Source organism: Protomyctophum bolini, assembly GCF_963924005.1.
Source record: "Protomyctophum bolini genome assembly, chromosome: 16".
Classification (NCBI taxonomy): Eukaryota; Metazoa; Chordata; class Actinopteri; order Myctophiformes; family Myctophidae; genus Protomyctophum; species Protomyctophum bolini.
Window position 1 is genome coordinate 3,013,101 of NC_137877.1, and position 14,792 is coordinate 3,027,892.

Below are 14,792 nucleotides of genomic sequence, written 5' to 3' on the forward strand. Positions count from 1 at the left end.
AATTATTACAAAAGGATACATTTCGGTCACCACGATGACGGCGTTCTTCTTCTCGAAGGCGTCGTGGAAGTAGAGGATCCTCTCGTGGTCCAGTTTGGACAGCAGGTTCATCTCTCTGAGGGCCGACGCCTTCTTCTTGGAGCGGGCGGAGATGAACTTGGCAGCGTAGTCCATCTTACCGACCTTCTGGCTCACCCGTTTCACGTAGCAGAACGCACCTCTGGGGGATAACACACGTTCACACAAGTATGATGTTTAGTGCAAGGAGGAGGGGACAATAAATAGTAGGAAGATAAGAAAATGATTTAGCAAAAAAACAGACACTCTACAACAGGGGTCCTCAACTAGAAATGCTGAAGGTCCACTAATCATTTTTTCAAAAAGACTAAAGGTCCGGTCCCATGGGCGCGGGCCGGGCCACACAGCGACCAGCGGAGAGCACGGCTCTATGCCTGTTTAGTACAGTACAGTACAGTACAGTACAGTACAGTACAGTACAGTACAGTACAGTACAGTACAGTACAGTACAGTACAGTACAGACAGTGGAGAGCGGTGCTCTATGCCTGTTTAGTACAGTCACACCAAGGCAAGCTCATACAAATCGAATCCCCTCCCAACCAACCAATACTGGGGTGCAGAGGATGGAAATAAAATGTTTCACAAATATCCCCCTACAAAAATTCACAGCAAATGAGAGGTATTGTGTTAAAAGAACACTTTTATTTTGTCAAGTTGTTTTTTTTAAAGGAGAAAAAAAAAATTGCCCAGGGTCCAGAGAGGTGGTCCGCGGTCCGGTTGTGGGACTGCGGTCCGCCTATTGAGAACCCCTGCTCTACAAGCTCACAACGTGTAACGTGTATCGGGAAAATAAATCTGGAAGTAGTTTAAATCTCTATCAGAATGACAATGATCACAGACACTGACCCAACCCATACAAGGCAGAAGTAAGAGGAGCCACCGAGTGGCGCGCTACGAGCTTGTAGGTCTGCTATTTTTTGAAAAATCGAAGAACGACTGACATTTTTAGAATCTGATCTCAGGTCAGAATGGGTTAATCATACCCAGTGTGTGTCCAGTGGAAACCTCGTATGAATCTGATCTCAGGTCAGAATGGGTTAACATCTGACTTACCTTCCTATTTCCTTGTGGATGTCGTAATAGTCGGTCAGCCGGCGCATCCTCCTCAGCTTGGACGCCTCGTCCTCGATGGGATCCTGTCGACATTTAGCTAAAGGGAAACATGGGAGCTGTTTGACTCACAGTAACACAGTACGGGTACCGTCGCAAAACACACAAACAAGCATTGATCACGCCTCCAGGTCTTTAGTTTACTCAAGTTAGGGAATAAGACCTGGTACTTAAGACACGCAAAATACAGCCCTATGACTAAAACTAAAATCGAAACATTTGCTGCCAAAAACAACAGTGGAAGGAAAGCGTCCTTCTTCTACCTTGGTGCACGGTGAGCTCAGCCTTGCAGGAGACGGACCCGGCCAGGTTCCGGGCGGTGCAGGTGTAAACCCCCGAGTCCTCCGGCCGGGTGTTCAGGATCACCAGGGAGCACTCGTTATCGTCGTAGACGAAGGTGTAATGGCTGCTCTCCGACAGCAGGCTGTCGTTCTGAAAGGTGGGCCAGAAGTTATTGTACGATGAGGAGCATAATTATGGTTTAATAAGGTTTTTATCTTGAACCCAAAGACCCGGGAACGCATCTGTGTCACATCATAGCTTTTAACCACTTTAACCTATTATTTTAAACTTTATAGCTGTTGAAAAATAGCAGACATACGTACCAGCTCATAGCTGTGCCACGCTACGAGCTTGTAGATCTGCTATTTTTGAAAAAATCGTGAGCATGTGTGCAAATCTTTGATAAATCTTTGATAAATCTTTGATAAATCTTTGATATTCTTTCACCGCAAATGTTTTTAACTCATATCTTTGCTTCTGGGGGTCCCTGGAACAACATATGTTCAGATGAGGGGGGGGGGGCGGGTCGGCAGCATATTACATATCATTTTTGGTGTTGAAAATGAAAATATCGTGAAAAATGGTATGGTGAACCTCATATCGTGATACGTATGGTATGGTGAGTTGTGTGTATCGTTACAGGCTTAATGATAATGCTCACCTTGAACCAGAGGATGTCGGGGACCGGCTTGCCCTCCACCACCACGGCGAAGCGGGGCGTCTCCCCAGCGCCCACGTCCAGGTCCTCCATGATGATCTCAAACGTCGGCGGGGCTACGGAGGGAGGGACACGGAATACAGTCATTCTGGAGGATAAGTAGCCTCGCCCAGCCATGAGGCAGGCCCATAGGGCAGGAGCCTGTATACAATACATTTCAGATGACTAAATCTAAATTGTAATTTAATTTGTAATTTGTAATTGTAATTGTAATTGTAATATGCTATTGGCTGTTTGTATTCTTTTTGGAAAAATATAAAAAGATACTCCTGTGGAAAGGCTATATTATTTGACTTATATTGAGACCCTATAAACAATTTAGCATTATTTAGTATATGTAAGGTTTTGCCCCCTCAAATGGTACCTCGTCAGATAATCCCCACATTATCCTACAACAACTTCCGTTGAACAGACTTCACTGTAGTAGCTTTTCATAAATTATATTTGTACTTATAGGCTGTCTGCTGTCATGAAAGTTTATAGTTAGAGAAATTCAAGTCCAGCCGTCTGCTGTCCAGCCTCTCCCACCAACCCCTCACTGGGGGAGAATTCTGGGAGGAAAACATAAACGGGGTGAGTCGTCTTGTTACCGCCTCACCTGCCATCTCGATGCTGAAGGAGCAGGAGTCGCTGCCCTGCTTGTTGGACGCCGTGCACGCCATCGGCCCCACGTCGGCGCTCCTCACTTTCAGCAGCGTCAGGGTGTGCTGGTCGTCGTCCGGCATGGTCATCTCATACAGGCCCGGTCGGTTGGACAGGACCACGCCCCTCCTGGGAGACAGACAGAACCACTGGACTTCACAAAAGGCCTCACTCACTCGCTCACAACAGACTGATGTATAGCTGATGATGCATGAGACTTGTTTACTGATGCTAAGCTCGCAATGCATTTCCAATGGGAGTCACATGGTTTGACACGACATTGTTGTTGTATGAGGGGGAGGGGAGGGGGGGGGCAGTCGAAACACAGCCGAAAGCCGTACAACAGAAATGTTGTGTCAAACCACGTGACTACCATTGGAAATGCATTGGGGCGGCCATGACACTTAACCCTTTGTTTACATCTAGCATGCATCAATGTTGTCTGCTAGATGTGAAGGTGTGAGTGAGGCCAAAGACCGCAAGGTCGTATTTTTTGCCTGCCTGTCGCTGAATAAAGTTCGGAGCATCATTCACCAGAAAGAGGAATCCCAGCACCAAGGTTAAAATAAGTTGGGATTTTTCATTATAGTTTAGTTTTAGTTTGTGTTTTAGTTTTAATAAGTTTTTAGAGAGGATTTGTTAAAATCTTTGTTGTGACGATGCTTAAGTTTTAGTGTTAGTTTCAGTTGTTTTTTTTTACTTTGGGTTATTTATTTCAACCGACTTCCAAACATCCACAAACAAAAACTAAGGGCATTTTGTCTATGGTTTTATGTAATTTTAGTAAACACACAGAGAATTACATTTTTTAAAAGAAGAACTTCTTTCTCCTCCAAGCCTCCTGGGTTACAAGATAACTAATAATAATGTGGTCTGTTCATTAGGGGATGATAGAAAAAGACATACCTCTTCCAGGTGATGGTAGCGTTGACGTGGTTCAGCGTGACGGTGATGGTGACCGACTGGTTCTCCATCACGTACACCATGTCTGGCTTATCCACGATCACCGGCGCCTCTTGAAGGTAGGGACCTGGAGGGAGCTCACACTTAGACCCAAATACAGTATACAGTATGCAATTCGAAACTGGCCTCTGTAAAAGCTGGATTTTTATCTGGATTGTACTATGTTTTTGTATGGACGTGGTGTTGGGTGCCTGCACATGTGCACACATGGCATCAACGCATGGTGTTGTGTGCAGGCGCCCTGCACTCTGTCTTTCTTTTTCTTTTACCCCCCTTTTCCCCTCACTGTATATGGATTTTTCCCCTTTTTGCTTCCTATATGATGAATTCCTGTTCTGTTCTTTAACTACATAGAACTTGAAGTGTCTATTTGTTTGTCTCTAAATGTTTTGATGAATTGAACAATGTGGACCCTGTTGTAAACATGTGTAAGGCTTAATTGGGTCGTCCACTCACAGTTAACAGTCTTTGTATTGAGTTTGTGCTTGAAATGTACTGTAATTCTGCAAACTGTTAATAAATATTTCAATCAATCAATCAATGCCACACAGCCAGACACCTGAGTTCTTGGAGGGACTCACACTTAGACCCAAATACAGTATTATGCCACACAGCCATGGTTTTTGAAAACCTTATGCCCATACTGTACCCTAACACCATCTGATTTATTTGTATATATTTAAGTTATTTGTCATATCTGCGCTGTGCAATTTGTGATTACGAAGGCTAAAAGGCAAACAAAGTAGTACAAAAAAAAACCCCACACAATTAAATCGCGAATCACTTCTTAAACCCATTTTGGGTGGGAACCCCTATTCGTGTTTTAAAACATTATGTTATACTTTAGCTATTGAAAAATAGCAGATCTACAAGCTCATAGCACGCCACCGAGTGGCGCGGTGGCGCGCTACGAGCTTGAAGGGCTGCTATTTTTGTCTCAGACACAAAAATGTCAGACATTTTTTTAGAATCTGATCTCAGGTAAAAATGGCTTAATCATTGCGAACGCAGTGATTGCGAACGCAATGAGCACTTACTATGAGACCTAGCAGATCATGTCTGTGTGTGTGTCTGTCTGTCTGTGTGTCCCGCTTTTGTGCCCATATATGGAACTGAGTGATTACGTCACCATGACTCAGCCATAACCATATAAGGAGTCCCCAAAGCAGCTATACGTCCAAAACCCAAATATGTACGAGCTGCGTTCGCTTCCCGCGTTTGCGCGTCTTACTGGTGTACTGTACCTCTGTCCAGCAGCTGCACGGGCTCCGTGGCGGGGGAGGGCTTGCTGAAGGCCTTGGAGGTGATGGTGAGGATCCGGAAGGCGAAGCGGACCCCTTTACTGAGGGTACTGATGGTGTAGGTGGTCTCCCTCAGGCTGGAGGCGATGATGGTCCACTGGATGGAGCCCAGAGCCTGCTGCTGAATGGCGTACATCAGGGAGCTGGGATCTGAACACAAAACCAGGCAGCAAATTTCTATTTTAGTTTTAGTCGTAGGTCTAGTTGAATAGTTTTCATTTGACTGCCTGCCTGCCTAAATAATGACTGCCTGCCTAAATATGTCCCAAACCGCCCCCTAAGGTCTTCCACTGCTGGCCTGCTCGCTTTGCCAAAAAAAATGGCAACTAAAAAATACGGGGAAGCAGCTTTTTGCTTCTACGGGCCGACGGCATGGAACAAACTCCCACTGTACCTTCGTCAGGCAGCCTCTGGAGACATTTTTAAAGCTCAGCTGAAGACCCACTTCTACAACATTGCTTTTAATTGATCTTTTATTTTTTATTTTTATTATTCATGTCCTCACTGTATTGCATTACTGCTTGTTTTTAATGTTGTTGCCTTGCTTTTCTTTTATTCTCCATTGTTCTGTAAAGCACTTTGAGCTGCATTTCATGTCATGAAAGGTGCTATACAAATAAAGTTTTATTATTATTATTATTTAGTTTTCTAGTCCCATTTTAGTCACCTGGAATGTTTTAGTGTTTTAGTCGACTAAGTATAATACGATTTTAGTCGACTAAATCTACAGTTGATTTAGTCGACTAAAAGGTGTTTTTTGGCGGGCCTTGAGATGCCGTCGTAATGGCTGATTTTACACTTGCGCTGAAAATAGCCGATCTACAAAGCTGCTATTTTCAGCATGCAACCAATTATTGTAAAATGACTTATATACATGGATCTCTTGTCCACTAGTCCCTTCCAACTCTCTGTACGACAACTGTCCCTGAGCTTGACTTTGGTCCTAACGGTCAATATGCCCCAGCATCAGAACCAAGAAAGTAAAACAACTGTAATCCCATCTCTCAGGACAGTACGTTTGATGACATTAAGTGGTTCTGTTCTACGTACCGATGGAAGGGTCCAGTCTCCTGGGTTTATAAATGAGGTGGTTCTGTTATAATACGTACCGATGGAAGGGTCCAGTCTCCTGGGTTTATAAATGAGGTGGTTCTGTTATAATACGTACCGATGGAAGGGTCCAGTCTCCTGGGTTTATAAATTAGCTGGTTCTGTTCTACGTACCGATGGAAGGGTCCAGTCTCCTGGGTTTATAAATGAGGTGGTTCTGTTATAATACGTACCGATGGAAGGGTCCAGTCTCCTGGGTTTATAAATGAGGTGGTTCTGTTCTACGTACCGATGGAAGGGTCCAGTCTCCTGGGTTTATAAATGAGGTGGTTCTGTTAATACGTACCGATGGAAGGGTCCAGTCTCCTGGGTTTATAAATGAGGTGGTTCTGTTATAATACGTACCGATGGAAGGGTCCAGTCTCCTGGGTTTATAAATGAGCTGGTTCTGTTCTACGTACCGATGGAAGGGTCCAGTCTCCTGGGTTTATAAATGAGGTGGTTCCTGTTCTACGTACCGATGGAAGGGTCCAGTCTCCGTGGTTTCTTCCAGCTCAAGGTGATGGTTTTCCCAGAGATGGAGTCGACCTGCGGGGCTCCGTCTGGAGGGTCGGGCAGGATATCTGAAAATGCAACAACAACAATCAGAACAGCATACAGTACATCCTGGTAACTGAACTGCCTCCCCCTGGCCAGCCGGGGCGTCTGATGGAGGGGAAAGGAACTGGTTGGAATAACGTGTTCCTTCCACGCGCTACGTCCAACCAGGGAAACTCCCCCCTATCGGGTGTAAAAGGAGCAACTTGGACACTCAGGCATGAAGGGAGCATGAGTTCAAGTCCGTTGCTCTCCCCTTGTCCCCCATATATGGGGACTAGGTTGGTCTCCCCTTGTCCCCCATATATGGGGACTAGGTTGGTGGAGGGTGTGTAGAGCCCAGGATCACATTAGATGATTGACACAGGGGTGAAAAATGGGTTACAAAATCGTGGGATAAAAAATATATTAAAAAAAAACAATCAGAACAGCATACAGTACACCGCTCGCTGAACACACTGGCTTATCTCTACACCCTTTCCTGTTGTTTTTACACAAGTTTATACATCAATAGAAGTCCAAATGATTTCCCTTTCCCCTTGGCCTGTAGCTCACAGCAGTGTTGTTTTTGGCACATTTCTATTTTTAGTTTTAAGTCATCATCATAGTCGCTTGAATAGTTTTCACTTCGTTTTAGTCACATTTTACTAGTCACCTGGAATGTCTAGTTTTAGTCGACTAAATGTCATAAGATTTTAGTCGACTAAATCTACAGGTCTGGTGATTTAATAAGACTAAAAAGTGTGTTTTGGCGGGCCTCGATGCCATCGTAAAGGCTGATTTTATACTTGCAGACGTGTTGTGAGCTTGTAGATCGGCTATTTTCAGCATGCAACCAAGTGTAAAATGACTTATTTTACTTCCCTTCCTAACATTTTACTCTAGTTTTTATCTGTTGACGAAATGGTCAACATATCTAGTCTTAGTTTTAGTCGTTATTATTCCTCGTACCTGAACATACATATACTGTTACACTGTGGCTCTATCAGCCTGATTTGATCTGGTCAAACGATGGTGTTGCCTGCTGAAAAACAGCAGATCTACAAGCTCACAACGTGTCGTATTGTGCCGTGGACCCGGGAGCTTGTAGATCAGCTATAGTTTCGGCAAGCATAACTGGCACTGGGTCCCATTTTTACAGTCTTTGGTATGAACCGGCCGGGCGGGGATCGAACCCCGACCTCCCAGTCTCAGGGCGAACACTCTAACCAATAAATATTCTTGTAAAGCACTAATATTGTTGTAAATAATAATAATAGTTTGTAGGTTCAAGGTTCAAGGTTATCTTTATTTGTCTCCCTTGGGATAAATGTGTCTTTGAGACAGAGTCACAGCTGCATACAGATACAGACACGTTCACATACGAAAAGGAAAAACACCATGAAACACCAACATACACAAAACAGAGATATTGCACACATTCCCTTGATAAAGTGCAACTATAGTCATTAAAGTGCATTCAGCAATCCCTGATTGAGCATTTTAGTTGACAGGGGAACAAAAGAGTGTTTAAATCTATTATATACACATCGTGGAGTTCTATACCTCCTTGTGAGGTAATGATGTCAGTCATACCTGTGACGTAGAGGTGGGCGTAACAGGTGGCCTTGCCCCCTTACCTGTGACGTAGAGGTGGGCGTAACAGGTGGCCTTGCCCCCTTACCTGTGACGTAGAGGTGGGCGTAACAGGTGGCCTTGCCCACTTTGTTGGAGATGACGCTCTTGTAGACTCCGCCGTGGCCGTGGCACACGCTGCGGATGACCAGGCTGTGGACGTCCCGGTCTGCAGGGAGAGGAGAGAACACCCACGTCACTTTGAGAACGCCAACAAATAAAGGAAAAGGTGGTTCCAGTCAGAGGACCCACAGGAACGCACCCAGGGTGCCGGCCCGGTTCCGGCGAGCCGCCCCGCATTCCGAAACGGTTGAGAGTTACCGTGTGGGGGTCCCTCTACTGTATACCCTCTGTACTGTACTGTACTGTCACACCCAAAATCACCATATATACAGTTAATATTTGTGCGTTTGTGCGTTTGTTAGGTTGCGCACAGGTGGTGAAAAACAACCATGCTGTTTTCGTGCTCAGACGCACCCACCCACCCACACACACACACACACACACAGCTCCGTAAGGGAGTGGTTGCACCACTCAAAAACAGCACCCTCTTTTCCTTTGTCAACAGTGGACAACTTTTTTGTTGTACGGCTTTCGGCTGTGTTTCGACTGCCCCCCCCCCCCCCCCTCCCCCTCATACAACAACAATGTATGTGTCAAACCATGTGACTCCCATTGGAAATGCATTGCCAGCTTGCATCAGCAAACAAGTCTCATGCATCATCAGCTATACAACAATCTGTTGTGACCGACTGGTTGGAATAACGTGTTCCTTCCACGCGCTACGTCCAACCAGGGAAACTCCCCCCTGTCAGGTGTAAAGGAGCAACTTGGACACTCGGGCATGAAGGAAGCATGAGTTCAAGTCCGTTGCTCTCCCCTTTGTTTCCCATATATGGGGACTAGGTTGGTCTCCCTTGTCCCCCATATATGGGGACTAGGTTGCTCTCCCCTTGTCCCCCATATATGGGGACTAGGTTGGTGGAGGGTGTGTAGAGCCCAGGATCACATCAGATGATTGACACAGGGGTGAAAAATGGGTTACAAAATCGTGGGAAAATATATATTTAAACAGTCTGTTGTGAGCGTGTGAGTGAAGCCTTACACTAACCCTAACCCTAACCCTATACAACAGTCTGCTGTGACGGTGTGAGTGGAGCCTTACACTGCGTCATCCTCCGGTCCTCCGTGCTCTCGATCCTCTTGCCGTTGTGGAACCAGACGATGGTGGGGTACGGCAGGCCCGCCACCTTGCACTTCAGCACGGCCTCCTTCCCCTCGATCACGTCCAGGTCGTAGAGCGGCTTGACGAAGTCGGGCATGGTGAAACGCTCCACCTCGTTCTCAGGGACCTCGGGTTCCTCTGGGATGGACGGCATCTTCTCCAGTTTGGCCCTGGAACGGAGAGGGGGGAGGGGGGGGGCTACAATGAGTGACCAGAGAGTGGGGGTATCAAAGTGACCAGAGAGTGGGGGTATCAAAAGCAAAGTACCCTCCCCGTTGGAATCCCTAACAAACAACCCCCCCCCCCCCCTTTTTCCACCTGATGGACTATATAGTGAACGCATAGGTTGCATACAGTAAACATTTAGATCTTAATCATTAGTACTTATAGAACAGATTTTAAATATATTATGCTTTTAAGTAGTTCCTCTTTTTATGATCTTTTATATAGTATCTGTGTTTGTGTGTACTGTGATCTCTGTTGTCTTTACCACTGCACAAAATAAGTTTCCGAAAGGAAAAATAAAGTTCTTTGAAGTTGAAGTTGAAGTTGAAGTACCCCTGGGGGTACCTGAGGTAGTTTGGAACCAAATGGACCATTATTGGTCTGTATAAAGCCCCAGAAATATCTCAAATAAATAAGTTAAATGAAATACAGTGGCGTATGTGTACATTTGAGAGGAGATGGCGGGGGGTCGTGCCCCCCCCCTCCCCTAGCTAAATGAAGTCTACAGTGGCGTGTACTGTACATTTGAGAGGAGATGGCGGGGGGTCGTGCCCCCCTCCCCTAGCTAAATGAAGTCTACAGTGGCGTGTACTGTACATTTGAGAGGAGATGGCGGGGGGTCGTGCCCCCCTCCCCCCTAGCTAAATGAAGTCTACAGTGGCGTGTACTGTACATTTGAGAGGAGATGGCGGGGGGTCGTGCCCCCCCCCCCTCCCCTAGCTAAATGAAGTCTACAGTGGCGTGTACTGTACATTTGAGAGGAGATGGCGGGGGGTCGTGCCCCCCTCCCCCCTAGCTAAATGAAGTCTACAGTAGCGTATACTGTACATTTGAGAGGAGATGGCGGGTCGAGGCTCCTGGACGTAGAGCTCGGCGGAGCTCTCGGCCTCCCCGTTGTTGTTGCAGGCGGTGACGGTGTAGAAACCCTCGTCCTCGTTGGTCACGTGGGAGATGATCAGGGAGTGGCGGCCTCCTTCCTTCAGGATGTGGACGTCCTCGCTGCCCACCAGAGGATGGTCTGACCACAGAGAGAACAACGTTACACTAAGGATGGTCTGACCACAGAGAGAGAACAACGTTACACTAAGGATGGTCTGACCACACAGAGAACAACGTTACACTAAGGATGGTCTGACCACAGAGAGAACAACGTTACACTAAGGATGGTCTGACCACAGAGAGAGAACAACGTTACACTAAGGATGGTCTGACCACAGAGAGAGAACAACGTTACACTAAGGATGGTCTGACCACACAGAGAGAGAACAACGTTACACTAAGGATGGTCTGACCACACAGAGAACAACGTTACACTAAGGATGGTCTGACCACAGAGAGAGAACAACGTTACACTAAGGATGGTCTGACCACACAGAGAACAACGTTACACTAAGGATGGTCTGACCACAGAGAGAACAACGTTACACTAAGGATGGTCTGACCACAGAGAGAGAGAACAACGTTACACTAAGGATGGTCTGACCACAGAGAGAACAACGTTACACTAAGGATGGTCTGACCACACAGAGAACAACGTTACACTAAGGATGGTCTGACCACAGAGAGAACAACGTTACACTAAGGATGGTCTGACCACAGAGAGAGAACAACGTTACACTAAGGATGGTCTGACCACACAGAGAGAGAACAACGTTACACTAAGGATGGTCTGACCACAGAGAGAGAGAACAACGTTACACTAAGGATGGTCTGACCACAGAGAGAACAACGTTACACTAAGGATGGTCTGACCACACAGAGAGAGAACAACGTTACACTAAGGATGGTCTGACCACACAGAGAACAACGTTACACTAAGGATGGTCTGACCACACAGAGAACAACGTTACACTAAGGATGGTCTGACCACACAGAGAGAGAACAACGTTACACTAAGGATGGTCTGACCACAGAGAGAGAACAACGTTACACTAAGGATGGTCTGACCACAGAGAGAGAACAACGTTACACTAAGGATGGTCTGACCACAGAGAGAACAACGTTACACTAAGGACGGTCTGACCACAGAGAGAGAACAACGTTACACTAAGGATGGTCTGACCACAGAGAGAGAACAACGTTACACTAAGGATGGTCTGACCACACAGAGAACAACGTTACACTAAGGATGGTCTGACCACAGAGAGAGAACAACGTTACACTAAGGATGGTCTGACCACACAGAGAACAACGTTACACTAAGGATGGTCTGACCACAGAGAGAACAACGTTACACTAAGGATGGTCTGACCACAGAGAGAGAACAACGTTACACTAAGGATGGTCTGACCACACAGAGAACAACGTTACACTAAGGATGGTCTGACCACAGAGAGAGAACAACGTTACACTAAGGATGGTCTGACCACACAGAGAACAACGTTACACTAAGGATGGTCTGACCACAGAGAGAGAGAACAACGTTACACTAAGGATGGTCTGACCACAGAGAGAGAACAACGTTACACTAAGGATGGTCTGACCACAGAGAGAGAACAACGTTACACTAAGGATGGTCTGACCACACAGAGAACAACGTTACACTAAGGATGGTCTGACCACAGAGAGAGAACAACGTTACACTAAGGATGGTCTGACCACAGAGAGAGAACAACGTTACACTAAGGATGGTCTGACCACAGAGAGAGAACAACGTTACACTAAGGATGGTCTGACCACAGAGAGAGAACAACGTTACACTAAGGATGGTCTGACCACACAGAGAACAACGTTACACTAAGGATGGTCTGACCACAGAGAGAACAACGTTACACTAAGGATGGTCTGACCACAGAGAGAGAACAACGTTACACTAAGGATGGTCTGACCACAGAGAGAGAGAACAACGTTACACTAAGGATGGTCTGACCACAGAGAGAGAACAACGTTACACTAAGGATGGTCTGACCACAGAGAGAGAACAACGTTACACTAAGGATGGTCTGACCACACAGAGAGAACAACGTTACACTAAGGATGGTCTGACCACACAGAGAACAACGTTACACTAAGGATGGTCTGACCACAGAGAGAACAACGTTACACTAAGGATGGTCTGACCACACAGAGAACAACGTTACACTAAGGATGGTCTGACCACAGAGAGAACAACGTTACACTAAGGATGGTCTGACCACAGAGAGAGAACAACGTTACACTAAGGATGGTCTGACCACACAGAGAGAACAACGTTACACTAAGGATGGTCTGACCACAGAGAGAGAACAACGTTACACTAAGGATGGTCTGACCACAGAGAGAGAACAACGTTACACTAAGGATGGTCTGACCACAGAGAGAGAACAACGTTACACTAAGGATGGTCTGACCACAGAGAGAGAACAACGTTACACTAAGGATGGTCTGACCACAGAGAGAGAACAACGTTACACTAAGGATGGTCTGACCACAGAGAGAGAACAACGTTACACTAAGGATGGTCTGACCACAGAGAGAACAACGTTACACTAAGGATGGTCTGACCACAGAGAGAACAACGTTACACTAAGGATGGTCTGACCACAGAGAGAGAACAACGTTACACTAAGGATGGTCTGACCACAGAGAGAGAACAACGTTACACTAAGGATGGTCTGACCACAGAGAGAGAACAACATTACACTAAGGATGGTCTGACCACAGAGAGAGAACAACGTTACACTAAGGATGGTCTGACCACAGAGAGAGAACAACGTTACACTAAGGATGGTCTGACCACAGAGAGAGAACAACGTTACACTAAGGATGGTCTGACCACAGAGAGAGAACAACGTTACACTAAGGATGGTCTGACCACAGAGAGAGAACAACGTTACACTAAGGATGGTCTGACCACACAGAGAACAACGTTACACTAAGGATGGTCTGACCACACAGAGAGAGAACAACGTTACACTAAGGATGGTCTGACCACACAGAGAACAACGTTACACTAAGGATGGTCTGACCACAGAGAGAGAACAACGTTACACTAAGGATGGTCTGACCACACAGAGAGAGAACAACGTTACACTAAGGATGGTCTGACCACAGAGAGAGAACAACGTTACACTAAGGATGGTCTGACCACAGAGAGAGAACAACGTTACACTAAGGATGGTCTGACCACAGAGAGAGAGAACAACGTTACACTAAGGATGGTCTGACCACAGAGAGAACAACGTTACACTAAGGATGGTCTGACCACAGAGAGAGAACAACGTTACACTAAGGATGGTCTGACCACAGAGAGAGAACAACGTTACACTAAGGATGGTCTGACCACAGAGAGAACAACGTTACACTAAGGATGGTCTGACCACACAGAGAGAGAACAACGTTACACTAAGGATGGTCTGACCACAGAGAGAACAACGTTACACTAAGGATGGTCTGACCACACAGAGAGAACAACGTTACACTAAGGATGGTCTGACCACAGAGAGAGAACAACGTTACACTAAGGATGGTCTGACCACAGAGAGAGAACAACGTTACACTAAGGATGGTCTGACCACAGAGAGAGAACAACGTTACACTAAGGATGGTCTGACCACAGAGAGAACAACGTTACACTAAGGATGGTTTGACCACAGAGAGAGAACAACGTTACACTAAGGATGGTCTGACCACAGAGAGAGAACAACGTTACACTAAGGATGGTCTGACCACAGAGAGAGAACAACGTTACACTAAGGATGGTCTGACCACAGAGAGAGAACAACGTTACACTAAGGATGGTCTGACCACACAGAGAGAACAACGTTACACTAAGGATGGTCTGACCACAGAGAGAGAACAACGTTACACTAAGGATGGTCTGACCACACAGAGAGAACAACGTTACACTAAGGATGGTCTGACCACAGAGAGAGAACAACGTTACACTAAGGATGGTCTGACCACAGAGAGAGAACAACGTTACACTAAGGATGGTCTGACCACAGAGAGAACAACGTTACACTAAGGATGGTCTGACCACAGAGAGAACAACGTTACACTAAGGAT

The 14,792-nt window shown here is 46.1% G+C and overlaps 1 protein-coding gene across 5 annotated transcripts in view; it reads right to left on the reverse strand.

The window, feature by feature from the left end:
* The window catches only part of spegb (striated muscle enriched protein kinase b), a 103,353-nt gene that overhangs the window by 41,543 nt on the left and 47,018 nt on the right, over positions 1-14,792 (reverse strand). For all 5 annotated transcript variants that reach the window (XM_080786189.1, XM_080786186.1, XM_080786188.1 and 2 more), the window contains 11 exons: positions 10,635-10,824; positions 9,522-9,751; positions 8,406-8,525; positions 6,664-6,768; positions 5,039-5,245; positions 3,738-3,861; positions 2,788-2,960; positions 2,133-2,245; positions 1,453-1,621; positions 1,133-1,229; positions 20-220 (listed from right to left, as the gene is read on the reverse strand). In XM_080786189.1, the coding sequence (XP_080642315.1) occupies positions 20-220; positions 1,133-1,229; positions 1,453-1,621; positions 2,133-2,245; positions 2,788-2,960; positions 3,738-3,861; positions 5,039-5,245; positions 6,664-6,768; positions 8,406-8,525; positions 9,522-9,751; positions 10,635-10,824 (1,729 nt within the window). The remainder of the gene's footprint in view (positions 1-19; positions 221-1,132; positions 1,230-1,452; positions 1,622-2,132; positions 2,246-2,787; positions 2,961-3,737; positions 3,862-5,038; positions 5,246-6,663; positions 6,769-8,405; positions 8,526-9,521; positions 9,752-10,634; positions 10,825-14,792) is intronic.